This window comes from Heteronotia binoei, chromosome 13, assembly GCF_032191835.1.
Source record: "Heteronotia binoei isolate CCM8104 ecotype False Entrance Well chromosome 13, APGP_CSIRO_Hbin_v1, whole genome shotgun sequence".
Lineage (NCBI taxonomy): Eukaryota > Metazoa > Chordata > Lepidosauria > Squamata > Gekkonidae > Heteronotia > Heteronotia binoei.
In genome coordinates, this window is record NC_083235.1 from 23,863,478 (window position 1) to 23,890,335 (window position 26,858).

A 26,858-nucleotide genomic window follows, 5' to 3' on the forward strand; every position below is an offset into this window, starting at 1 on the left:
CGCCGCGCCACGCCGCCAGGACCTGAAGCGCTCAGTCCGCCCGCTCGCCGCGCGGCTTGCTCCCGTCTTAGAGCCCGCCATGCTCCGGCAGGTCTGGCTGGCCACGGCGCTCCTGGCTTGGCTGGCGCCGAGGAGCGGTGGCGGCGCGCTGGGACCCCGCGGAGGAGGAGACCCGGCGGGCTGCCTGTCGCCGGCCGGCTGCGACTCTCCCGAGAGCGGCCACCACCTCAAGGCGCCGTGCGGGCAGAAAGGCTGCGGCGCCAGGGCGGCGGGAGAGCCGTGCGGAGTCTACACGCCCGGCTGCGCCCGCGGGCTGCGCTGCGTGCCGCGCCCCAGCGAGCGCGCCCCGCTCCACGCCCTGCTGCGCGGCAAAGGGGTTTGCAAGGCGACGGCGGCTGCCGCTGCTGCTTCTGCTGGGGCCGGGGGCAAACCGGCGGCGGGCCGGAGGAACCAGACGGAAGCAGCGGAGCCGCCGGGGCCCGGTGAGTGAGTGTCCCCAGGAGAAGGAGGCGGAATCCCGTCCCCTCTCGGGTTGGAGTCTTGGAGAGAACTGCGAGCCGGGCCGAGGGTCCACTTGGCAAAGGCGGTGCTTTTAATGTTCTCTCTAAGCCATGGATAAGAGCCCCGTGGCGCAGAGTGATGAAGCTGCAGTTGGAGCCCTCTGCTCACCACCCGAGTTCGAGCCCAGTGGAAGCTGGTTCAGATAGCCGGCTCCAGGTTGACTCAGCCTTCCATCCTTCTGAGGTCGGTAAAATGAGTACCCAGCTTGCTGGGGGGGGAATTGTAGATGACTGGGGTAGGCAATGGCAAACCACCCTGTAGAAAGTCTGCCTTGAAAACGTTGTGAAAGCAACGTCACCCCCGAGTCGAAAACGACTGGTGCTTGCACAGGGGACTACCTTTACCTTTTACTAAGCCATGGAGTCTTGTGAGCAAAAATTCTACTGTGTCAGCTACTGGCTTTAAAGTGGTGAGCTGCTGTATAAATTAGTTTGCTCTGGGGCAGTGTTCCCTCTAAGCTGCAGAGTCTTGTGAGCCAAAATTCTACTCTGTGAGCTACTGGCATTGCAGCTGCGAGCTACTGGCATTAATGTGAGCTACTGGCATTAAAGTTGTGAGTTACTGCATAAATTCGTGTCTTCTGGGGCCATCCTTCCTGAGCTAAGACAAAGATGTGTCAGTCAGCCAGAGGCTAAAAATCTGTGAGCTAGCTCACGCTAACTCAGCTTAGAGGGAACACTGCTCTGGGGCCATCCTTCCTGAGCTAAGACAAAGATGTGTCAGTCAGCCAGAGGCTAAAAATCTGTGGGCTAGCTCACGCTAACTCAGCTTAGAGGGAACACTGCTCTGGGGTCATCCTTCCTGAGCTAAGACAAAAATGTGTGAGCTGGAGGCCAAAAAACTGTGAGTTAGTTCACACTAACTCAGCTTAGAGGGAACACTGCCAGTGGGACTCTGCCTTTAATGAAGTGATGTCCAAGTGGGCAGCCGTGTTGGTCTGAAGCAGTAGGACAAAGTAGGAGTCAAGCTGCACCTTTAAGACCAACAAAGTTGTATTCAGAATGTACGCTTTCGTGTGTGCATGCACACTTCTTCACATGAGGAATCAGGTACAGTGAGCAGAGCTACATATAGCTGGTAGGCAGTGGTTTAGAATGCAAAATGGTACAAAGTTAAGATCCAGTGACAGAGTAATAAAATTAACAATAAAATGGTAACATGTCATAATGTGGGAATGTCTGATAATAACTCTATTGTTACAAGCCTGCGCCAAAATGAAGTGCGTGTCTTCAAGGATCCTGCCCTGCCCTGCCCTGCATGGCCCAGGCTAGCCCAAGCTGGTCCAATCTTGGAAGTTAAGCAGGGCAGTCCTGGTGAGTGTCTGGGTAGGAGGCTGCCATGGAAATCCAGGGACGCAGAGGCAGGCGATGGCAAAAAAACCACAGTTGCATATGTAACTAATGTTTGTCTCTTGCCTTGAAAACCCGACGGAGACACCATTAATTGGCTGCGACTTGGTGGGACTTTAGGCCCCCCCCCAGGGTATGGAGATCAATTAATCTGGTTTAGATACATGTTAACAAAGTTAAGGACTTAAAAATGTAGTTGAGGGGTGGGTTGTAGCCTCCGTTTTTTAAAAAAAATTCTCTAATTAGACTGGCGGGAGTCTGCCTACCATTGCACAGTGCAGTTTGCCTACCATTACGCTGCAATTTGCACTGTTGAAGGAGTTAATACAGAGGGTACCATTTTTGCATATGTATTATACTAATGTGTTCAGGACTTAAACCCTGCTCCAAAACTTTGAGGCTCCCTGTCCTGTGTGGCCCAGGCTCAGTTGGTCTCCTTGCAGTGGACAAGCTAAGCAGGGTCAGCCCTGCTCAGCCCCATAGCTGGGGGCCACAGGGGGCATGGGGAGGGGGCTGCGGAGGTGAGAGCAGGAAGCTGGAGAGAGCTGGAAGCCTGCACAATTTAAATTGCATGGGGAGGGAGTGCAGGAGCAGCTGCCCCTCCCTGTAGGGTTTAAAGAGCCCACCGATTAGCTGGTTGGTGGGGTCTTTAAAGGGCACAGGAGGGGCAGCAACTGCTCCCGAGTGCCCATCTGGCACAGGAAGGGAAGGGATGGCCCTGGGATGGGGGGCAATGGCCCCCAAACTGTAAGAGGGCCAAGGCCCCTTGGGCCCCTGGTTAGCTTAGGCCCTGACCCTGATTAGTGCTGAGAAGTGAATTCCAGGGTTGCTATGCGGAGACATAGCTCCATGGTGCAGAGGGGTAAGCTGCAGTACTGCGGTCCAAGCTCTGCTCGTGACCTGAGTTCAATCCAGCAGAAGCTGGGTTCGGGTAGCCGGTTCAAGTTTGACTCAGCCTTCCATCCTTCCGAGGTCAGTAAAATGAGTACCCAGCTTGCTGGGGGAAAGTGTAGATGACTGGGGAAGGCAATGGCAAACCACCCTGTAAAAAGTCTGCCATGAAAATGTGATGCGATGTCACTCAGAGCTGGAAATGACTGTTGCTTGCACAGGGGACTACCTTTACCTTTTTGAATGCCTTCTTAGAGAAATGGAACTAAATAGCATTTTTATAGAAAAAGAAATGGCCTGAATTGGCACAGTTGCCAGTAGTCCAAATATGAGCCATGCACAGTCTTATGCCTCTGCGCTTCTGCCAGTGTGCAGGGACATATTTATTACTTCTTGTGAGACCTTGTGTGAGCCACTTCCTAATAAGGGACTCGCAGCAGCCAGTGTTTGGCTGCAGAAACTTCATGGATTATTGTTCCACCTGTCAGTTATCAGCAGCTGAGCCAATTTAGCATAGTGTTGGACTGGGAGGACCACATTGTATTCCCAGCACTGCCACTGAACCATATTTGCCTGACTTTGGGTCATTCATGCGCTCTTGACCTAGCCTACTTCATAGGGTTGTTGTGAAGATAAACTGGGGGAGAGAGAGCAGAATGATGGAAGCTACTTCGGGGCGAAAGATGGAATAGGAATGAAGTAAATATTTTTCAGTTATGCAAACAGGCTTTCTTATATTTGCTCTTTGTTGATCTCTTCTGAATTTTGACATTGGCTGGCTTGGAGAAGGCATTTATCTCTTTAAATCACTTCTCCAAGCCAACTGGCAGCTCGGAGAATGCATTTTAAGTTAGTTGCTTTCTTTCCACTTCTCCCTCCCCTCCATCTATCTTCCTCCCTCCCACCTCCCCCCCTTCCCTCCCCTCCCTCCCCTTCCCTTTCCTCAAACATCTGACATTTATTTTCTGTGGCTCTTACGTTAAGCACGTTTGGCCACCCCTGATCTAGAGTATCTGCTCTATACCTGATCCCCTTGTCTGATGAAGTGTACTTAGAGAGCACATGAAAGCTTACATTCTCAATAAAACTTGGTTGGTCTCAAAGGTGCACTTGACTCCTGCTTTGTTCAACTGCTCTCTCCCTGGCGTTTCATGTGCTGTCTCCCTCCCCATCTCCTATGCCAAAGCTGCCTTGCCTGTTGCTTAAAGACATTCAATGAAATGCCGGTCTTTGCAAAAGGGAAAAGCAACTTTGAAAGATTCTTCTATTGCCTGGAACATCACCTTCCATCCCTATCTGCTCCACCCCCGGGAAGCTGCCCCAGGCTGTGTACCTATCCCCCAAAACAGCCAGTGACTTCATGGGAGGATCCCATTTTATGTTTCCACTTAATGGCACACAAGTAGACACTAGTCTCTGTGGTGAGTTGAAGCAGCTGGGGGAGACAGGAAAGCTGGCTTGGACTCCCAGGAGGTTCTTTGCCCAAGGTTTTCTTCATCTGGCAAACCCCCATCCCTGTTGCCCCCCCTCCCCACCTTTCTTAATAATCCTTTTTGTGATTTAAACTGCAGCGCACCTGAAATCTAGATGGCGTCTGGAGTCAAAAAGCAAAGCTGCAAAGAGCGGGGGCTTAGTTGAGTGCACAGGGTTGCAGTCTCACAAACTCATGTGGTTTGTGGCCTGCACGCCCTCAGACAGCAGTTTGTGGTCTGCAAAGAACTGCAGGCGCTGCTTGCTTTTGAGCCAGCTGGAAATTAACCTCTTTGCTTCGCTTCCTGATGGGAGGGGTAGCGTGTCCGAATAGCTCAGAATATTGCTGCCAACACCCTGGCGATTACAGAAGAAAAACAGAAGAGTTTTCTGTCCTTGCTTGGATACATGAAACTGCCCGATAAGTAGACCGGAGAGCCAGTTTGCTGTAGTGGTTAAGAGTGCGGACTCTTATCTGGGAGAACTGGGTTTGATTCCCCACTCCTCCACTTGCACCTGCTAGCATGGCCTTGGGTCAGCCATAGCTCTGGCAGAGGTTGTCCTTGAAAGGGTCGCTGTTGTGAGAGCCCTCTCAGTCCCACCCACCTCACAGGGTGTCTGTTGTGGGGGAGGAAGGTAAAGGAGATTGTGAGCCGCTCTGAGACTCTTCGGAGTAGAGGGTGGAATATAAATCCAATATCTTTGTGTTACAGTGATCCTGTGTGTACGTGCATACATCTGGTTGTAAGAAAGAGCCAGTGCATGTTATCATTACAAATGGCATTGGGGACTGATGCCTGGATAAATATACCCTAGGAATCAGTCACACTCAATGCGTGTACAATACAACTCAATGTGTAATGGAAAAATAACTCAATGCACATGTAAAGAAAAATCAATTGTACAGTGCACACAAATTGCATGGGTGTTCATTTTGACTTGTGAACAGGGCTTCTGAATCAGATGTTTGGGCAGTCGAAACAAAATTAGAGCGCAGTGGCACCTTTAAGACCAACATAGTTTTATTCAAGGTATAAGGTTTCATGTGCTCTCACACTTCTTCAGAGTCTCCTTCTTGTATTTGAAGAAGTGTGTGCACACATGAAAGCTTATACCTTGCATAAAACATTGTTGGTCTTAAAGATGTCACTGGACTTTGTTCTGTTGCTTCAGACCAACACAGCTACCCACCTGAATCTTTGGTCAGTCAAAATCAGTATTGTCTATGCTAGGGGTGGCCAAACTTGCTTAATATAAGAGCAACATAGAATAAATGTTCGAGAGCCGCAAGACATGAACTCCAGATGTGGGAAGGAAGGAAGGAAAATAGATGGAGGGAGGAGGGAAGGAGAGGTAGAAAGAAAGCAACTTTTACTTTAAATGCATTCTCCAATCCGCCAGCTGGCTTGGTTTGGAGAAATTATTTAAAGAGACAAATGCCTTCTCTAGGCCAACTGACAAGGTGATGGGGGCTTTGAGAGCCACACAATATTTGTTAAAGAGCCACATGTGGTTCCCGAGCTGCAGTTGGTCACTCCTATTCTAGTGTGATACTAACAGCTACTCTATGCCAGCTCCACAATCAGGAGCTACCTGGATTAACTTCTCCAAGATTACTGGCAAGAGCCCAGCCATGAGGTTTAGAAAGGGTGATTATCCACACCTGATTCACAAGTTCTAAAAATTTAGGGCCAAAATCACACCTTACTCTAGGACTCTGTGATTTGTTTCCCCCCAGAATATAAATAGCCCTTAAAACCCCTTGTATGGAATGGGGCAAAAGATGCTGCAGAACCTACATGCCATTTTGTCTTTTTTAAAACTTAACCTGTTCATGCTCTTAAAAAAAAAAAAAACAATTGCCCTCAAGTTGCTGCTGATTTATGGCCACCCCAAAGAGGTTTTTAAGCAGAGGCTAGATGGTCACCTGAAAGCAATGCTGATTCTGTGAATTAGGCAGCTCATGAGAAGGAGGGGGAAAGGAGGACAGATCATGAGAAGAGTTGCATGAATGCTTAGTTCTTGTGGCCCTTTCTTATATGCCTAGAAAAATGCTGATTGCCACTTTGGGGTGGGTCAGCAATTTTTTCTCCAGGCCAGTTCGGCAAGGGATCCCCTGGAGGTTTTTGCCATCTTCTGGGCATGCAGCAGGAGTCACTAGGGATGTGTGTGTGTGGGGGGGAGGTATTTGTGAAGTTCCTGCATTGTGCAGGGGGTTGGACTAGATGACCTTGGAAGTACCTTCCAACTCTGTGGTTCTAAGGCCAGAGGTGGTTTGCCATTGTCAGCCTCAGCCTTGTGACCTTGGCATTTCTTGGTGGTCTCCCTTCCAAATACCAGGGCTGACCCTACTTGGTTTCTGAAATCTGACAAGATCGGGCTAGCCTGGACTATCCAGGCCAGGGGTTCTCTGTCTTAGGTCAGGAGAAAAACTGCCACCTTTTGCAGTATCAAGACTAAAAGCAGCTGGATGGGGGGGGATTGATTAGGGAAACTGCAGGAGAGAAAGGAAAGAAAAACTCTTTCCCCAGTACCCTGGCTCAAATCCATCTTAGGTACAGTCACAGAACTCCCAACATTACCTGTAGTTGGAATATCTCACTATTGGGATATTTGGTTAATACAGCAGAGCTTGTTCAGCCACAGAAACATGATACTGCGTGCAGTAAATAAATTTCCCAAGAAGCAAAAAAAAGAGGTAAACTTACATTTATTCAAGTCGATGCAGTTCACATTCAGACTGCAGTCAAAAGAAGAGAAAACAAGCCTAATCAAATTTATTTTGCCTATCACAAATGCCCAGCTAATCTGACATCATGTGTATGAGAATATGAGGGCATTGTTTTTACAAGCTAGACCTGCAGAGATGTGTGTCTTCATTGAAGGCCATGTGGATTAAGTGAGAGGGCAGTCCCCAGGGTAGGACAAAGCGAAGCATCCCATTCAAGGAGGTTACACCTATTCACACACTCAGTGCTGTAGCGCCTCCCAGTGGCCAGGCACGCTGAGTTGGTCACCCCAACATGAACATGAGATTGTTGAAGTCTGTCTGCTGAGACTGTGTGCAACATGGACATTGTTGAAAGGTACAGAATTGTCTGTTGTGAGATCCTCTTATTTTGTGTTTGTGTTTGTTTTTCTTTTTTTTAATGCAAGGTTCTAAGACTAGCCAAGGCAGGTTGATGCTTCATCAACACTAGGGGTATCTTCAAGAACAGAATGGAGAGAGAAATTGCTGAATTACAAATTATTGTGAAACTTGGAACAAACACCTCCCCAGGACTGAACAGGAATATAGGTCTTTGATCTCATTCCTTATGCTAAACCAACTCTCACTGAGTGTAGCTATATATCCACAGTATTCCAATGCATTTCTCTTTTAGAATAGTGTATCAGAATATTTTTTGTATTGACACACTCAAATAAGGGATATTGGCTGTTTATCTCATTGCATATACTTAACCCATCTTCCTCTATATTTTAACGTATTCTTTTTTCTAATTGCAAACTGGAATGATGTTTATAATGTATAGAATGATGTTTATAATGTATGTTACATGTTAAAAAGTAAATTAGGTGGACAAGAACATCACTAGAAAATACATGTTCTTTAGTTTCAGCTAGACTTGTAGCAAGAGCAATTAACAGGCAACGTTTATTACCTTTTATTGGTTTCCCACACAAATTCTATCCAGACCAAATGGTCTTACAATTTCTTTATTACACTATTTTGCCATTGGTTCCTAACTTTGTATCGCTTTACATTCTTAACCATTACCCACCAGCTATATGTAAGTTCTGCTCACTGTACCCCATTCCAACAAAGTTTTATTCAGAATGTAAAGTTTCGTTAGCTCTAAGCACGCTTCATCCGACAGTAGGATGGATTGGCAAGCAGTCCTAAATATAGAGAAAGTCTCCATATATTCTGAATAAAACTTTGTTGGTCTTAAAGGTGCTTCTTGACTCTGCTTTGTTCTGCTGCTTCAGACCAACACGGCTGCCCACTTGGATCTATCTACTAGTGGTATCAGTCTACGTGCTACAAACCTTTAGGTCTCCCCCCATGTCTTCTGCCAACCAGATGTGTTCTGGGAGTTCCAGGCTCAGAACTTCAATTCTTGGTGTGTGGGAGCCTAATTTGGATTGGGACTGTGAGGAAGCGAGGTTGGGGGCTCTAAACATTGTCTAAACATCCTCCTTGTCCCAATTCAAATTGGATCCACACCTGGGAATTAAATGCCACACGTGGAGCTCAGAGCGCTTTGATTGACAAGGCACAACAAAGCCTCATGTGAATTGGCCCTAGGTGAAATCTCAGAATCCCTAGAGGAGACAGAGCAGGCTGGATTCACTGTCAAATATTGTGCTTTGCCTTTTTCCGATGGCTTGCAAAAGTATTGCAGTCATTTTCTAAAATCTATAGGAGTTGCAGAATTCATTGTACCTATGTGTCATTACAGCCACGCTGGTTGGTTTTTCTTTTTAAAAAGTGAGTATTTCCTGTAGCCTGCTAATTTGGGAGAAAACTACAGCAGATATTGAGGAGGGGAAAGGTGTATGTCAGGGGTGGCCAACGGTAGCTCTCCAGATGTTTTTTGCCTACAACTCTCATCAGCCTCAGCCATGCTGGCTGGGGGTGATGAGAGTTGTAGGCAAAAAACATCTGGAGAGCTACCGTTGGCCACCCCTGCCTGTATGTGAATTTTGTGGTCTGCAGAGCTCTCTAATGGTTTATGGACTAAGTGTGTAAATTATAATCCAGTGTAGTAAACCATGGGAATCATGCCAAACCTCCTTCATGTCCCTTCTGTTGAACCGCTTGGGATTGGGGGGGGGGGACTTGTTCTACTGAGCTTGGGACATCTGCTTCCTTCAGAGTTGCCAGCTTCCAGGTGACCCCTGGAGTTCAAGTTCATTTATATCCCGCCCTTCCCACCGAAGTAGCTCAGGGCGGCTCACAACACATAAAAATCTAACATAATTTGAATTTAAAACATCTTACATAATTAAAACAGTAGAATAATAAAACATATAACAGCAGTCTATCAGAACTACACTCAGCTTCCAATGCCAGTTAATTATAAACCAGCCGGAAGAGGGCTGTTTTACAGGCCCCGCGGAACTGACCAAGGTCCCGCAGGGCCCTCACCTCTTCCGGCAGTTGGTTCCACCAGAAAGGAGCCGTTATGGAGAAGGCCCTGTCCCTGGTGGATTGCAGGCGGGCCTCCTTTGGCCCGGGGATAACAAGCAGATTTTGAGATCCCGATCTCAGTACTCTCTGGGGAACATGTGGGGAGAGACGGTCCCTAAGGTAGGCAGGTCCTAGGCCATATAGGGCTTTAAAGGTAATAACCAGCACCTTGTACCGAACTCGGTATATTATTGGCAGCCAGTGCAGAGTCCGGAGCCCTGGCTGAATGTGCTCCCATCTTGGGAGCCCCAATAAAAACAGGTTTCCTACCTGTAACTGATGATCTTCGAGTGGTCATCTGTGCAGTCACACTGATGGGAGTAGGCGCCAGCGCCGATCTCGATCGGTAAACTTCAAAAGCTGCGGATTTCCGCGCCGACGTCCCAGTGCGCATGCCCGGAGCCCCCCCCCCCCGCGCATGCTCACTGGGACAGGAGCGGACATCCCGCCAGTTCCTTCTGACCGCCACGTTAGCCCCTCAGGAGGGACCGTCAGCAGCGGGGAAGGTCGGGCGGGTAGTGTGACTGCACAGATGACCACTCGAAGATCATCAGTTACAGGTAGGAAACCTGTTTATCTTCTTCGTGGTCTCTGTGCATCACACTGATGGGAGACTAGCAAGCTCAAGCCTACCTGGAGGCGGGTGCGACGGTCCATCACGAGGAGACGGACTGCAACACAGCGTGGCCCACAGCGGAAGCTCGTCTCTGCCCCAGGTCCAGCGCGTAGTGTGTCACGAAGGTGTGAGCTGATGCCCATGTGGCAGCTTTACAGATGTCCTGCAGGGCCACTCCCTTCATGAACGCAGCCGATGCTGCCATTGCTCGCGTGGAATGAGCCTGTAGAGGGCCGGGCAGCGGCCTCTTGTGAAGCATGTAGCACAGGCGGATCGCCCCCGTGATCCATTTGGACAAACGCTGCGAGGAGATCCGCAGGCCCGTGGAGGGTCCAGCATACGACACAAACAGTCTGGGGTCTCTCCGCGACTGACTTGTGCGGTGAAGATAGAAAGATAGCGCCCGTTTAACATCCAGGGCGTGAAGGCGCCGTTCTGAGTCATTAGCCGGCAACGGGAAATAAACCGGCAGAAATATTTCCGAATTCAGGTGAAACGGGGATACCACCTTTGGTAGGAACTTAATGTCAGGGCGGAGCATCACCCCCTCCGCTGAGAAATTAAGGTAGGGGGCATCGCAGCGCAGCGCCGCCAGCTCCCCCACCCTCCTCGCCGAGGTGATGGCCACCAAAAAGGCTGTTTTCCAGGCCAATAGGTGAGGAGAGCAGGAGGCCATAGGCTCAAAAGGTCTTCCCGTTAGTGCCCTCAGGACCAGGGGCAAGTCCCAGGCTGGGGCAGGGCTCCGAACTGCCGGGTACAGTCTCGTCATGCCCTTGAGGAACCGCTTTGTGTCCGGGTGCGTGAAAACCGACCGGCCCTCTACATTCTGATGTTGTGCCGAAATGGCCGCCAGGTAAACCCGCACGGACGATTGGGCGAGGCCCTTGTCCAGCAGCACAATCAGGAAGTCAAAAATCACGGGCAGTCCCGCTCTACTGGGAGGTACAGAGCGACTGGCCGCGAACTCCGCAAACTTCGCCCACTTAGCTGCGTATGACTTCCGCGTGGATGCCTTCCGCGCGTTCATTATGACAAACTGCGCCCTGTCCGAAATCACAGGCGCCATGCCGTCAGCCTGAGATGTGGCACATCGTGATGGAGGATCCTGCCCTGGTAGGAGAGGAGAAGGTCCGGGGCCTGTGGGAATCGGTAATACCTCCCCTTGGCCAGTCGTAGGACCAAGGGGAACCAGTGTTGTCTCGGCCACCATGGCGTCATCAAGATCCCCTGTGGGCGCTCCCGTAGAAGTTTCTGCACGACCTTGGTTAGCAATGGGATGGGTGGAAACAGATACACTGTATGGTGGGTCCAGGGGATTAGGAGACCGTCCCCGAGGGCCAAGGGGTCCGCTCCCCCCCTGCAGCAAAACAGGTCGCACTTCGCATTGTGCCTCGTAGCAAACGCGTCCAGCTCCGGTGTCCCCCAGCTGTGGAAGACCGGATCCAGGAACTCTGAGTTCAGTTCCCACTCGTGAGACAGGGCTCCTCCGCGACTGAGGAAATCTGCCTGCACATTCTTCACTCCCGGCAGGTGGGCTGCTTGTAGGGAGACCCCCAGCGATCTGCACAGCTCCCACAGCGAGATGGCCAATTTGCAGAGGTTGCGGGACACCGTCCCCCCTTGCCTGTTGACGTACGCCACCGCTGTGGTGTTGTCGGTCAACACCGCTACCCCGCTTTTCCCTTCAGAAGAGTCTGGAAGGAGAAGATGGCGTGGAAGATGGCCAGAAGCTCCAGCAGGTTGATGTGCTGTTGACTGTAGCGACTCGGCCACCTGTCCCCCACACATATTCCTCCCATGTGGGCACCCCAGCCCCATAGGGATGCGTCCGTTGTGATCGTTAGCACTGGTACTGGTTTGTGGAAGGGGGCTCCCTCCAGTAGGTACTGTTTTTGACCCCACCAGCTTAGGGACTCCAGCACCTCCGGCGGTACCGTTAGGAGTCTGGAGTACGGCTCCAGGTTGCATTTGAAGCTCCTCAAGAACCAAAGCTGTAGAGTCCGCAGTCTCAGCCTTGCGAAGGGGAGCACCGCCGTGGTGGCTGCCATAAGTCCTAACAGTCTCTGGACCTTCCGCGCTGAGACCACCGGATTCTGCCGGAAAGCCGCTACCGTTCGCACGATGGCATTCGCGCGGTCTGGAGGGAGGAATGCCTTGCACTCCCTTGAATCCAATATCGCCCCTATGAATTGCACGCGTTGCGCGGGCTGGAGATGGGACTTCTTCTGGTTTATTTGGAGTCCCAGTTCTTCCACCAGGGCAAGGGTGATTTCTATGTGCCGCAGCAAGGACTCCCTGGACTCCGCCACCAGGAGCCAATCGTCGATGTACGGGAAGAGTGTTACCCCTTGCTGTCTCAAGTGAGCGGCAATCACCTCCATCGCCTTGGTGAACACCCGAGGGGCCGTGCATAGCCCAAAGGGGAGAGCCCTGTACTGGAAGTGCTCCTCTCCAATTGTGAAGCGGAGGAACTGTCTGTGGAAGGGATGAATCGATATATGAAAATATGCATCCTTTAGATCGAGCGTGGCCATCCATTCCCCTTGTCCCAGCAACGGGAGGATATACTGCAGGGTTGTCATCCTGAACTTGTCGCATCTTACAAATCGGTTCAAGGCCCGTAGGTCCATAATTGGCCGAAGACCCCCGTCCCGTTTCGGGACTGCAAAATATCGGGAGTAGAAGCCACGCCGGAGCTGGTGCGTAGGGACCCTCTCGATCGCGGCCTTGTCGAGGAGGGAGCATACTTCTTCCCGGAGGGTTTGCGAAGGAGGGGTGTAAACGAAAGTCGGGGTGGGTGGGGGGTTGGTAAACTCTATCCCATAGCCCTGTTGAATAATTGACAGCACCCAGCGGTCCGACGTGATGCGGGCCCAGGCAGGAAGGAAACGTGCCAACCGGATACTGTGCAAGTCCACAGGGCCATACAGGGGCGGGAGGCAGTCAAAGGCCCTGCTTTTGTTTGGAACCCTTCTGCCTGGGTACCTGGGTAGAGGGTGGCGAGTACTTAGGTTTCTGCTGGTACTGGGGCCGCGGAAAAGCTGGCTGCTTGGAGCGCCATTGCCGCTCTGGCGACTTTGAGTAGGGCTTCTTATGCCACGTCTTTGGCCACTGTCTCTTGGCTGGAGTGCGGGGGCTTGTTACTCCCAGGTTCCGAGATGTCTTTATACTTTTGTCTAACTCTTGCAAGACCGAGTCCGTGTTTGAGCTAAACAATCCCGAGCCATCGAACGGTAGATCCTCCACGTAGGCCTGCGTGTCGTGTTGCAGTGCCGTGGAACGGAGCCAGGAATGTCTGCGGAGGGCGATGGCAGTGGTCAATGTTTTGGCGCACGTGTCCCCCGAGTGTTTTGCTGAGTTCAGCTGTTGTTTTGCGAGGGCCATGCCCTCCTTTTGCAGCTTTCTCAGTGAGGTCTTCGCCTGCTCCGGGATGGAACCAAGAATGGTGGAGACCTGGTCCCATAGGGCATATTGATATCTGCCCATACAGGCCGCATAGTTTGCAACTTTGACTCCCAGTGAGCCTGTGGTGTAAAGCCGTCTTCCTATTGCATCCAGTTTCCTACCCTCCTTATCGGGGGGCGTGGAGTGGGTCTTCTTCGCCTTTGACGAAGAGGACACTACCACTGAGTTCGGTCTCGGGTGCACGTACAGGAACTCTGCTGATGACTCCTGGATCCTGTACATATGGTCCAGCCTGCGAGAGGACACAGGCGTGGACGCCGGCTTGTCCCATGAGGACTTGGCAGTCTGCAACATAACATTGGTCAGAGGCAGTGCCACAGCGGTGGAAGTGTCCTGTTGCACGATGTCGAAAACCGTATCGGTAACGACCGGTTGTGGCTGGACCGTCGGGAGCGAGAGGGTTTGAGCCATCCGCTTTACTAAGTCGCCGTAGGACTTGAGGTCCTCCGATGGCGAGATCGGCTGTTCGTCCGAGGTCTTTCCCGGTGGCGATGGCTCGTCCGGCGACGAAGGTCCTCCGTCGGGAGACGAACCCCCCGGCGACCTGGGAGACTCGTCCGGGGAGTCGGACAGGTCCGATGGCTGCACCGGCTTCAATGGGGATGCTGGGGCTGTCGGGGTCGACCTCGGCTTTAACAGTGGGGCGAAGTCGTGCTCCTTCGTGCGTGGTTCTAGGGGTTTCGAAACCGACGCCGACGGGGCCGTCTTCACCGTGCGAAAGGACGTGCGGGACCGGTAAGATGTCTCAGAAGCTTGGTCCCATTCGGGTTGTCGCGGCGGCAGCCATGGGTAATGAGGTTGTACTGGGTAAGCCCCATACAAATACTGCCATTGCCTCTGGTCCCACGGGACGTGGGACGGGGCTCCACGAGGCGATCGGCCTTCGTCCTTGCCGAGAGGGGATCGTGACCTGCTGGCTGAACGGTCTCGGGGCCGATCACTCGGTCTGACCAGTGGGCTTCGCTGTCGAGGGGAGCTTCGGCCGAGAGGGCTGCGGTCGGTACCGACCCTCTGGCCCGATTCTATGTCCGAATCAGAGTCCGAAATGACCAGCTGCGTCGACCTCGAGTCTAAAGGAGTGCCGGAGTGGCGTATCGGGGACGCGAAGAGCTTTAGCGGAGGGACTATCGGAGCCGTAGGGTCCACGGGAGACACCGGCGCGGAGAGCGGCGCCGATTTGTGTCTCTGTTTCTTGTCCTTCTTCTCCTTTACAGCTGATGCCCCTTTCTCCTCCTTGCGCCGTTTAGCTGGCGTCGAGGATTCCGAGGTTACCGCATCGCCCGGCTTTTTCTTAGGGCGGTCGGTGTCGGGAGGGGTCTGGTCGGTGTCGACCGACTTCGGTGCCGACTGGTCGGAATGACCGGAGGGCTGTTCCGCCTGCTCAGCCTGCTGGCGACGAGGGGAAAGAGCCTGCTCCATCAGTGCCGCTGCAAGTCGGGCTGCCCTGTTCTTCCTCGTTTGGCGCGAAAACATGGCGCAATGAGGACAGGAGTCAGGACGGTGCCTCTCGCCCAGGCACAGCAAACACAGTTCGTGCCCGTCCGGAGGGGCGATTTTACTCCCGCACGAGGAGCAGCGGCGAAAGAACCCCCACCGTCTTTCCATACGAGGGAAACGAACGGCGGGAAAAACGAAAGTAGGGAGAGGGGGCCCCGAAGGGCGGGAAAAACTACCCCGCTCTCCCGCAACTATTACTAACTATCTAAAACTACACTATAACTACAACTATAACTACAACTATCAAACTAACAAGAATAGAAGAAAAATTTTTTATCCAGGGTAAGTTCACCGACCGTAGCAGAGAAGATCGACTGATCAGCGCGGCGGTCAGAAGAGAACTGGCGGGATGTCCGCTCCTGTCCCAGTGAGCATGCGCGGGGGGGGGGGCTCCGGGCATGCGCACTGGGACGTCGGCGCGGAAATCCGCAGCTTTTGAAGTTTACCGATCGAGATCGGCGCTGGCGCCTACTCCCATCAGTGTGATGCACAGAGACCACGAAGAAGATCAACTGGGTCATGGCATTCTGCACTACCTGCAACTTCCGGGTTCGGCACAAGGGCAGCCCCATGTAGAGGGCATTACAGTAGTCCAACTTTGAGGTGACCGTTGCATGGATCACCATTGCTAGGTCGTCACGCTCCAGGAAAGAAGCCAGCTGCCTTGCCCGCCTAAGATGAAAAAATGCGGATTTAGCAGTGGCTGCTATCTGAGCCTCCATCGTTAAGGAAGGCTGCAATAGTACCCCCAAACTTCTGACCTTGTGCGCTGCTGTCAGTGGCGTACCGTCAAAAACTGGCAGGGGGATTTCCCCTCCTGGACCACGACGACCCAAGCAAAGGACCTCTGTCTTCGCTGGATTTAGCCTCAGCCCGCTCAGCCTGAGCCACCTTGCCACGGCTTGTAACGCCCGGTCCAAATTTTCTGGGATGCAGGCCGGCCGTCCATAAGCAGATAGAGCTGGGTGTCATCAGCGTACTGGTGAGAGCCCAGCCCATACCTTCGGGCAGTCTGGGCAAGGGGGCGCATATAGATGTTAAATAACATCAGGGAGAGAACTGCTCCCTGAGGCACTCCGCTACTGAAATCTAGAATGTCATCCAGTGGGCCTTTTCAGACTTATGAAAAGTTTACAGTAACGCTTGGACTTGTTTACAAAGCAGTATGCAGATAGCATTGCTTATGTCCATCATTTGGCATTGCGTTGAGAAGGTATTCTGTGTCAGAATCCACTTTGGACTTTGCTTTCTACATTTGCTTTGATGGGTTTTGCTGTTGCCAGAAGATCCAGAAAAGTACTTGGGGAGGTTTTATGCAACCGCATGTCCGCTTGATCATCTTGGCTGACAAAACCCAGCCATGACCTCCTTGTAAAACTGGCCAGTCACATGAAGGAGGGATGCATTCCATCTGCCTTTCTACTTAAAAGCCATCACTAGATCCGGCTGAGTTAAGCAAGTATAGGCCAGTAGCAATATTTGCCAATGAGCAAAGTCATGAGGAAGGTGGGGCAGATGAACTACACTTGCTTTAGGAGTGTTCCAGTTATCTTGACCCATCTGGAAACAAGGACAAGCTCAATCTCGTTCATGACTTCTATTCAAAAGGGTCAGAGGGAACTTTTGAGCTGTTTGAAGTTTAGATTCCATTGAGCATGGTATCTATCTTGTGTGTCTTGCAGGGCTTGGCTGTAGGGTGCACTTTTTATGGTAGTTCCAGTCCTATCCAGAGGACAAATTCCAGCAGTACTGGGAAATTACTGTTAATCTCTCTGAAATTAGCCAAACGTAAATCTTCAGGGTTCCATTCTATCTTCTGTGCCTCACAACATCTATATGATGTCACTGAGGAATCTCTGGAGGTTTGGTGTGAGGTGTCATCAGTATGTAGTTCCTACCTACTATGTCTCTTTTTCATTTCAACCAGCTCAGGCTTTCTCTGTTCTGAACAGGTAGATGAAATAATGGCTGGCCATCAGTGAATATATTGAAGGTCCACCCAGAAAAGGTAGAGATGGTGGTAGTAGGGAGGCACTAAGGACCAATTGGATGACGAAATGCTTGTTTCTGGATGGGGGTTTCTTCTAATCTAGATCATACCATACTTAAGAAATATCAGAGGCCATGGCTAGAGGAGACTCACCAACTTGAATGGATCTGTCAACTGCACATGTTATTAGAAGGAGGATAATGCTGACATCATTTCACATCTTGGGAATGTCTAGATTAGACTACTGTAATGCAGTCTGTGTAGGGCCTGCCCTTGAAGACAGTACCATTGGTCCAACTTGTGGCTGTTTGTCTGCCAGTGGATATCAGCAGAAGGAAGTATGTTGTTCCTCTGCTTTGTGAAGTATGCTGGCTCTGTTTCTGGGAATAATACGAGTTGTTGGTTTTCACCTGTAAAGCCCTAAAATTGGCTGGGGACCAGTGTACCTGATGGGAATACTTGCGCCTGTAGGAACCTTCTTGCTCTGCCAATGAGACTCTACTCCAAGAGCCACTTGGAACCATTTTTGGTGTAATGTTTTTCTGTCTTGGTTGCTCAGCTCTTTCCCTACGCAGGTTAAGATTAGTTGAGTTTAACTATTCTGCTTTTTTCACATTGCTGATTTTTGTAATGTTGCTAGAGTTTGCTATTTGAATGATTTGTAATGTTTCATGTCTATTGTAAACCACAATGAAAGCAATGCATATATAAATGTGGGCTTCGCTCTCCAAAAGGCAGAGATGTTGAAAGCAGGTCTCATTTTGGGTAGGAGCTCACAGGAGCGGAGCTCTGGAACCTCTAAATTTTCTCGTGCTCTTTCTTTCTTACCCCCCCCCCCCAAAAAAAACACCTTGCTTCTGAGCTCAAACCTCCTTTGAGATTTTTGCTAACTCTTAAGATTTGACAAATTTTCTAATATTTTCCCCACAAAAAAAGGAGAAATAACCAAAACATATAAGAGAGACAGATGGAAATCTTCATCATGTCACTGTGGACACAGGGGAGAAAGTAATTTTAAAAGTCTGATGCTTTTATTATGACACCTGTAATTCAAGAAGCATTTTAAGGTAGATGCTGAGCTGATATAATTTAGTCTACCTTCCGGCGATGTCATGGGTGTGTGGCATATGCAAAGGAGTTGTGCCAATGAGCTCCAGCACCACTTTTCCTACAAAATGAACCCCTGGTTGAATGCATCCAACCAGGGCTATCAATATTATTGCCAATTGCAAGAAACATAATAGCCACAAAACGGTTAGACAAAAAGCCACTTTCTTTACAACTTTGGTTACAAAAACTGTGAGACTACTTCATTTTCTCTAAACTTGCTTATTCAAATCTGTCTCCTAAAAATTATGAAACAAAAGTAGTTGCAGTATGGTTTCCGATACTAGAATATTTAGTTCAAAAAGAAATAATTCCAAACAACTCTATGTATTCATGTATGATTTATTTTTAACAGAACTTTAGTTTTATTTTAAATACTGTGTATATGATGGATGTGTGTGTGTATGTTTGAAAGTTATGTTTCGTTACATTTTAAAATTCTTAAAACCTTTTTAAAAATGTAAAAAATTTTTTTAAAAATTCAGGGGCTCGCAGGGGTAGATTGGCAAAGAACTTGGGGCCATCAGGAAGGCTGAAGGTCTTTTCTGTCTCTTTAGGTGACACTTGGAAGGAGACTCGCGGGACAGGTCATTCGACTCAAGAGCCGCTCCTCTTGCAGAGCCAGGGTTCCCTGCCGGAGGTTAGCAAGGGCAGTGTCCAGCTGCAGCAGCTCTCCCTGAGCAGCGATACCAAACAAGAATTTGAGACGGTGCGTGGAATGAGATGCCTGAGTGTGACACCCCCATTTCTGGGAGGGAATGGGCGGGACCATCCTTTCCCGTTCCTGACTGTACCTCACTAGAACTCTAGCTTCTTCCTGTACAGCTTTTCCTTCATAATGATACAGGGAAACTTTCAATTCCACATCTTCTCTATCAGCCTCCATTTCTCTCTCTCACCTTTTCTTGACATAACCGTTGTACACTGGTGATGTTTCTGGGACCACCACACAGCTTCAGAATGCAAGTGAATGATTGTATGCTCCTCCTTGAGAAAAACACCTGGCAATCAATGGGAGGATTGTGGGCAAGCAGCATCTCAGGGGGAAAAATAATAAGGCCTTGTCTACTAGGAAGTTCTGACCATACCTAGCAATTCCTAGAGTTACCCTGGCCACTTCCAGATTGCTGTAGGAATTGCCAAAATCTCTTATGGTCAGAACTTCCTATAAGCAAACTAGGCCTTATTTTTCTTTCTAATTTTTCTCCCCAAGGATGATAATGACCCCCCCCCCCCATTTCCACCCACCAGTTGGGTGAGCATCGATGGGCAAGGGCCTCAGTTACCTGGAAGTCTTCTGCCATAAGCGGGGGAAAAAGGAATCCTAACCCATCCTATCCTGAGGGTAGCAGACTCATTGGACAGAAGAGTTCTGGTCTGTTCTTCTCCATGACTCAATAGCTTTCTGCTTGTACATAGAAAGATCCAGGGCTTTTTTTGTAGCAGGAACTCCTTTGCATATTAGGCCACACACCCCTGATGTAGCCAATCTAACAAGAGCTTACAGGGCCTACTGTGAACTCCAGGAGGATTGGCTACATTGGGGGGTGGGGGTGGCCTAATATGCAGAGGAGTTCCTGCTACAAAAAAAGCCCTGGAAAGATCTATGATTCTATGAACTACTGAGACAAAGACCCCAAAGGGCTATGCATTAAAACACTATAAAACCCAGGCCAGGAATTCTCTTGTTTCAGTCTCCCAGCACGCCCCACAGCTAATCCTAACAAAAGTCTGTCTCTAATTGGCAGGGCCCGTGTCGTATCCATTTGGCAGCCATTTTGCAGGAGCTGAAGGCCCCACTCTACTTGAGTGGTGAAGACATCTTCATTCCCAACTGTGACACCAAAGGCTTCTACAGGAGGAAGCAGGTATGGACCGAAAAGAGGCCTGACAGTTCCCAAAGGAGCTGGCAGTCAAAAAGCTGACCTTTGGCTGTTGCTGAGGTGTGTATTCTATGTCAAGGCAGAGTACATTCTATGTCTACAGTGTCAAGGCAGTGAGTAATAGCTGTGTTACCACAACCTGTAGCCGCTCACAGCCCCCACATGGGAGGAATGGTGAAGATAAAACATCAGCCCCTTTAAACGGCAACAGTGTGAGAGAAGATAACCTAGCTTGAACATTGGTGCTGATTCTGTATAGTACAGCAGTAACACAGCTAACCTCACTGTTTGTATATTCCTGGCTGCCCTTTTTTCCCCTAAGGCCTTGGGGACTCTTATGGAGTGGGTTGCTGATAAAAGGATACGGGTTTTGTTTTTATTTTTTGCATGGACAGAACGGAAACACTAGATTGTGTTGCAAGCAGCTGTCTCATTGTAGCTCAGTATGGCCTAGATGCTGTGGCATTACTAGAACGTGCAGCCTACTTGTGAATAGCAGGGGATAAGAAATCCCTGGCAGCTGGTTGTCATTGGTGGACGGGTGTGGGGAGACCGGTTGTCATTGGTGGATGGGTGTGGGGAGATAAAGAGGGCAGGAAGCCAATTTCTTTCCCTTCGATATGGGATGAACAGAAGATTTGGCTGCGGCTGCTGCCGTCTCCTTTCTGTTCAGAAGAAATGCTGAAAATGATATGCACCTAATGAGCAGATCTACACACATTTACTTGGCAAGTCAAGGTGAATGGAAGATTTGCTCATTAGGAATCAAAGGAGAGATTCCCTGGATGCTGATTTCAGGACCCAGCACCAGTTGATGTAGTGCAGTGGTGTCAAACATGGAGTCCGAGGGCCGAATCAGACCCCCAGAGGGCTCCTATCAGAGCCCCGAGCTACTGGCTGTCATCTGCTTCCTTCTCCCTCTTGCTTCCTTCTGCATCACAGCTTGCTTTGCTAAGCTTGCTCAATTGCACAGGAGCTACACAGCAAAGCCTCTGTTTTCTCCATTGGCTGAGGCTCCTCCCTTGAGGAGAAAGGGGGGAAGGAGAGCTTGCTTTGCCAGGCTCCCTCAATCACACAGCAGAGCCACTGAGCCAAACCTCTCTTCCTTCTATTGGATGAGACTCCTTCCTATCTTAGTCCCCTGGGAAAGGAAGGAAAGAGACAGAGCTTCCTTTGCCCAGTTCCCTGGATCCCATGGGGAGAGATACAAAGAAAGCATCTTTAAGACCAATGAGTGCTAACGTTTTAAGCATGTTTTGATTTTTAAAAAATATATATTTGTTTGCCTATGTTCTTTATAAAATTTATATCTCTGCTACCTAATCTTAAATAGGTACACACATGTTCTCGCCCAACATGGCTCGGCCCCTACACAACATGGCCTGGCCCAAGATCTGGCCCTCATAACAGATGAGTTTGACACCCCTGATTGTAGTGGTTAGGAGCATTGACTCTAATCTGGGAGAACCAGATTTGATTCCCCATTCCTCCACATGCAGCTGCTGGTGTGACCTTGGGGCATTCACAAGTTCTTCCAAAGCTGTTCTCTCGAGCAGTTCTCAAAAAAGCTCTCTCAGCCCCACCTGCCTCACAGGACATCTGTTGTAGAGAGGGGAACGGAAAGGAGACTGTAAGCTACTCTAAGACTCCAAGCGAAGGGCAGGTTATAAATCCAATCTCTTTTCTTCTCTTCTCTTTCTTTTCACTTGTGCAGCGTCATTGCCAAGACGTCCAGCCCTGGAAGGGAGTTTGAATTGCTGCAGCATGTGCTTGCTTTGGCAGCACTCATACTAAAATTGGGACAATAGCAAATTGCTGCATCATATACATCTAAGGCTAACATTAGGAAAAGCTTCCCCAAATTAGGGGTAAGAGGCCAAAATTCAGGGAAGAGCTTCTCTTGTTGAAGCTGGAAGGGCCCACATTTCATCTTCTTTAATTTCCAGCTTAGATGATATCAAGTAACATGCATGGGGAAGAACTCAGCAAACAGACCATTGACATTTCTTTTCCAATACTTAGCAGAAACAATGAATTGATATGCAGCTATAAATAGATACGAAACTGAATGACAAAAAGAGCACAGGAAGAAGAGATTGTTTCTACAGTTGTGTAATAAACTGGGAACAGATCTTCTGCATTGACCTTCAAAACTCTCACTCCACCCCTATTTCTTTTCTAAAAAGCAGAAAGATAACAGAGTGAAGAATATGGCAATGTAGCTATCCTTGTTCTAGTCCAGGTACGGTCGAATTCCAGTATCCTTGGGCCACCACACTGTTCTCCAGGCAGGGTGTGGGCTAGGCATATGTTATGTTGCATGAGCCAGTCTCTTGGTGAGTGGTCACACCCTGCAACAGGCAGCACCTTGTATGCATCCCGGAAGTGTTGCATACAACCCCTAAAGCAAATATAACCAAGGCAACCTGTATGTAGGGGGTGCAGAAACGAACCACAGCAGCTGCAGCAGGCGGCGTGAGTGAGAATGACACCCACGAATGCTGCAGCCCCCACTGTGCCTGTGCAAAAGCAATTGCGAACGGCACCCCTTTGCCTGGCTTCCCTCCCTTTTGTTTTTCCTGCCAAGAACTGTTTAGTAGGGGGAAGAGGCTGGGTTGGCCCTGCCACTAGGCAAACTAGGCAATTGCCTAGAGTCCCAGCCTTCTGGGGGTGACAGATTGAGCACCCCTGTGTGACACAGTAATGTTAGCAGCATAGACAGGGGGAGCTAGAAGTTAGGCTTGCCTAGGGTGCCAGGCAGTCTAGAGCCTTTCTGAGGACAAGGGTTAGGGGAGGGGATGGCTTGCAATCGCAAGCGACCGTATGCCATTTGGGGAGCTGAGTTTAACTCCGCCCCCTTCCCATAATGCAACAGGTGGAGCATTCAGACAGATTCTCTTGCTTTTAAACTGGAGCAGGGATGGCCAAACTGTGGCTCGGGAGCCACATACGGCTCTTCCACACATTCTGTGGCTTTTTAAGCTCTCCCCACCCCATCAGCTGGCTTGGAACAGGCATTTGTCTCTTTAAATCACTTCTCCAAGCTAAGCCAGCCAGCAGCTTGGAAAATGCATTTAAAATTGCTTTCTTTCCCCTCTCCTCCCATCTATTTTTCCTTCCTTCCTGTTTTGTGGCTCTCAAACATCTGACGTTGATCTATTTGGCTCTTCCATTAAGCAAGTTTTGCCACCCCTGTATTGGAGGGAGGCCCTGGAGTGCAGAAGTGTCATGTGGATGTTCACCTTTGATCTGGAGGGCTTCTGTGCAGGGGAGAACCCCTCCATCCTCACGTCTTCCCTGAAAACCCATCTGGTGAACAAAACTATCCTGCCACTGGATTACAACTTGGCCTCTGCCTGCATCACTGCTGGAATTTTGCTTCCTATCCAATCAGCCTCCACCCACATGGAGAGTTCTGCCCCCTCTCTGCAGTGGGCGTAAATACCATGCTGTTGCTCCCTCTACACCTGCCTTGTAAGGTGATTACCCTTTGCATCTCTGCATGAGTCACTGCTCTGGGCTCATCTCCTTCCAATCTGGAGATGTGCACTGAATGAGTCATGCAGAAAAATAAAAATAAAACCCCCGAACACTGGAAGCCAATGCATTTGGAGACAGGCAGTGGTGAGCGTTTCACACTTCGAAGGTAAATATTTCACATGGAGGGTACCTCTGCTTTTAACTGGAGGCGTAAGAATGCATGCATGAAGCTGCTTTATACTGACTCAGACCCTCAGTCCATCAAGGCCTATCCTGTCTACTCAGACTGACAGTGGCTCTCCAGGGTCTTGGGCAGAGGTCCTTCATGTCCCCTACAGCCTGATCCTTTTAACTGGACATGCTGGGGATTGAACCTGGGACTTTCTACATGCCAAGCGGAAGCTCTACCACTTGAGCCACAGCCCCTTTCCAATGTCTCCCTTTGCTCCACTGTTTTGCATCCAATCACATCACTTAGCCAGCTTAAAGCTTTCCTCCATCTGCTGGAGGAAGGCTTTCAAACTTGGCTGGGGTCAAGCGGTCAGAAACAAGCTGCAGAATTGTATCAACAACCCAGGCAGCACAATCTCTTCTGCTGCCGTTTGCTTTCTGCTGGAAAGTTCTTTGCTTTTTGTCGGCAGCTGCGAGCATAGTTGGAATTGCCGTAAGGGGAAATCGTGCACTAGGCGGGAGGTCAGGCAGGGTGAACCAATGTCTCACTTGGTCTTCTGGCCTGACCTTTTCCCCATCTGAGTCAGAAGCAAAGAACTCTGTTGTCTCCCCACTGGATAGATTCCTGGAAGAGTGGTTGCGACTTGTTTCTCGGTAGCCCCGATAACCCAGAAAGCTGGTTTTTACCGCTAGCTGGAGGGGGGGGTGGGGGAGGGCTTGCATCCCACCCATCTCGTGTTAACTTGTCTGTTTGGTGTCGTGGTTAAATGAGCAGGCTCTGGGAGAATGGGATTTGATTCCGCACTCCTCCACTTGCAGCTGCTGGAATGGCCTTGGGTCAGTCATAGCTCTTGCAGAGTTGTCCTGGAAAGTAGAGCCAGATTAACAATTAGGCCAAGTAGGCAATTAGGCCAAGTATTCCTCTCCCATTCCCCCCTGCTTGCAACCTTCCCAACCTGCACGTGCAGCCAGCAACTGAGCTGCTCTTTGCCTGACTTGCCTGGTATGACTGCTGCTAGTGTTGTCGCCAAGTTTGCCTCTCTGCTTCTCCCCTGCAGTTTAATGAAAGGGGCTTTTAAGAAGTTGGCTGCAGCAGGAGCCATGGCCAGTGGGCAGGCACTCAGACTCTGAGATAATTTGCGAGGGGCCCCCCAAGATTTCAGCTGCCTAGCGGCCTCCACAGGGTTTAATCCGGCACTGCTGGAAGGGCAGCTTCTGTCACAGCTCTCTCAGCCCCACTTGCCTCACAGGGTGTCTGTTGTGAGGAGGGAAGGTAAAGGAGATTGTGAGCTACTTTGAGATTCAGACTGTAGGGCTGAATAGAAATCCAATATAATCTTCTTCTTCCTGCCTTGCAGTGCCGACCATCCAAAGGACTGAAGAGAGGCCAGTGCTGGTGTGTGGACAAGAGGGGCCATCAGCTGGAAGGCCTGGAGGAAAACCCTCTCTGCTTACTGCCCGGTAGTGACTGAGCAGGCAGAGGGGGCATTGCTGCGTTCCAGCAGCAGAAACTCCAGACCAAGGATCGCCTTACTCCCAACAGAGCATTCACTTTTAACTTATTGCGTGGTTGCCATTTTGCTGGAATCCCAGATACCCTGGTACAGCTGGCAACAGCCTAACAAAAGGCACAAAAACTAGGGGCTGGCATTACCCAGGCCGATGGCAGATGGGAGAGGTTTCCAAGCACGTGACTGCAGATGCTTTCTCAAATAAGCTAGCGGTGGCTGGGGTGCAAAGACGCTAAAATGTCCTGGCACTTGCCAGCTTATCCGCCGGGTGGGTGCATGTTTAGCGCTTGGTTGTGTTTGCATAGAAGGCAGCGTTGGGCCCTAAGAGATGCAGGGGGGGAGGCATGTAGGCTTCAAGGGGGAAGGGAATCCAGCTTCAGCAAATGCCAGCCATATTTCTAACTCTAGAGACAACGGAGGAGTGATGGGATGGGGCAGAAGCTGGAGAACTGAGATGGGGATTTTCCTTGGAGACCTCAGGAAAGAAGTGGTATCGAAGGGAAAGGGGATACCTGTCCAAGAGAAGGCCTGTGGATGCGTTTGCCAACACAGAGAACTGGAACCGGATGGTAAAAAGGGGATGAGTGGTGCCAGCCTTAGAGCAGAGCCTGTAACTTCAGTTGCATGAGGGGAACTTAGACAAGAACTTTCCAGGTCCCTCGCCATCTTCCTAGCTTTGAGGACATTCCATCATGCTCCCTGAGCACACCGTAGCGAAAGCCAACTGTGGGGTGGGAACCATTGTGGGGAGGGCCTGAAGCACTTTCTTGCTCAGGTACAAAATATTATGGGTTTTTCTTTGTAACTGGCTTTAATTTAAAATGTGTGTGTGTGTCTGTGTGTGAGAGAGAGGGAGTTAATATTTGTTTCGCTTCAGTTCAATATCAGTGGCTTTTAATAAATCTGTTAATTTCCCAACCCTGGCTGCTGCTCCTGACTTTTCCTAGAATCAGGGAGTTGGAAGGGGGCCATAAAGGCCATCTAGTCCGACCCCCTGCTCAATGCAGGATCAGCTCAGAACATCCCTTAGTGTTTGTCCAGCCGCAGCTTAAAGAGCACAAGTGAAGGGGAGCCTCCCTTGGGAGCTGATTCCACTGCTGAACAACTCTTATTGTAAAAAAAGTCCCAGCTTCAAACCCCTCCATCTCCAGCCAACAGGATCAAGTAGTAGGTGATGTCTCCCTGCAGTCCTCAAGAGGTCCTACCCGAGTAGACAATTCAAAAGAGCAATGATTCGGATTCTGTATAAGGCAGCTTCGTGTGTGGTTTGTGATGTGATCACGGCTAGCCTTCAAATAAAATGATTCTCATTGCCATCAGCAAACTGTGTTTAAAGCCAACTCTGGAAGAAGGAAGGGCTAAAAATGATGCTGCTTGAAGTCTGTTCCCTATTGAGCCTATCAAATGTACTGAATTCTGCTTTGCAGTTATAATTTTGAATGAATACAATGAACATCCAGAAACTGCACATTATCTTTGTTATTAGGAATCATATCGCCCCTAATTTGCTGTTGAATCAGTCACTGGAAGAGCAGAAAAGGGGGGGGGGGACGAATGAGGCCAATTAGCCTACATATCTGCCATTTGCTGACTCTTCATTGGGAACTAGATTTGGAGATACTGTCATGATTTTGGCAAATACAGGGTTTAGCAAAAATCTTAGAGGATACACC

The 26,858-nt window shown here is 49.9% G+C and overlaps 1 protein-coding gene across 1 annotated transcript; it reads left to right on the top strand.

The window, feature by feature from the left end:
• The first annotated feature begins 65 nt into the window (after positions 1-65).
• On the top strand, positions 66-26,103 carry IGFBP6 (insulin like growth factor binding protein 6). Its single transcript, XM_060252598.1, has 4 exons — positions 66-482; positions 18,698-18,849; positions 19,889-20,008; positions 25,033-26,103. Exons 1-4 carry the CDS (start codon positions 80-82, stop codon positions 25,144-25,146), a joined length of 789 nt encoding a protein of 262 aa, XP_060108581.1. The 5' UTR covers positions 66-79; the 3' UTR covers positions 25,147-26,103.
• The last annotated feature ends 755 nt before the right edge of the window (positions 26,104-26,858 follow it).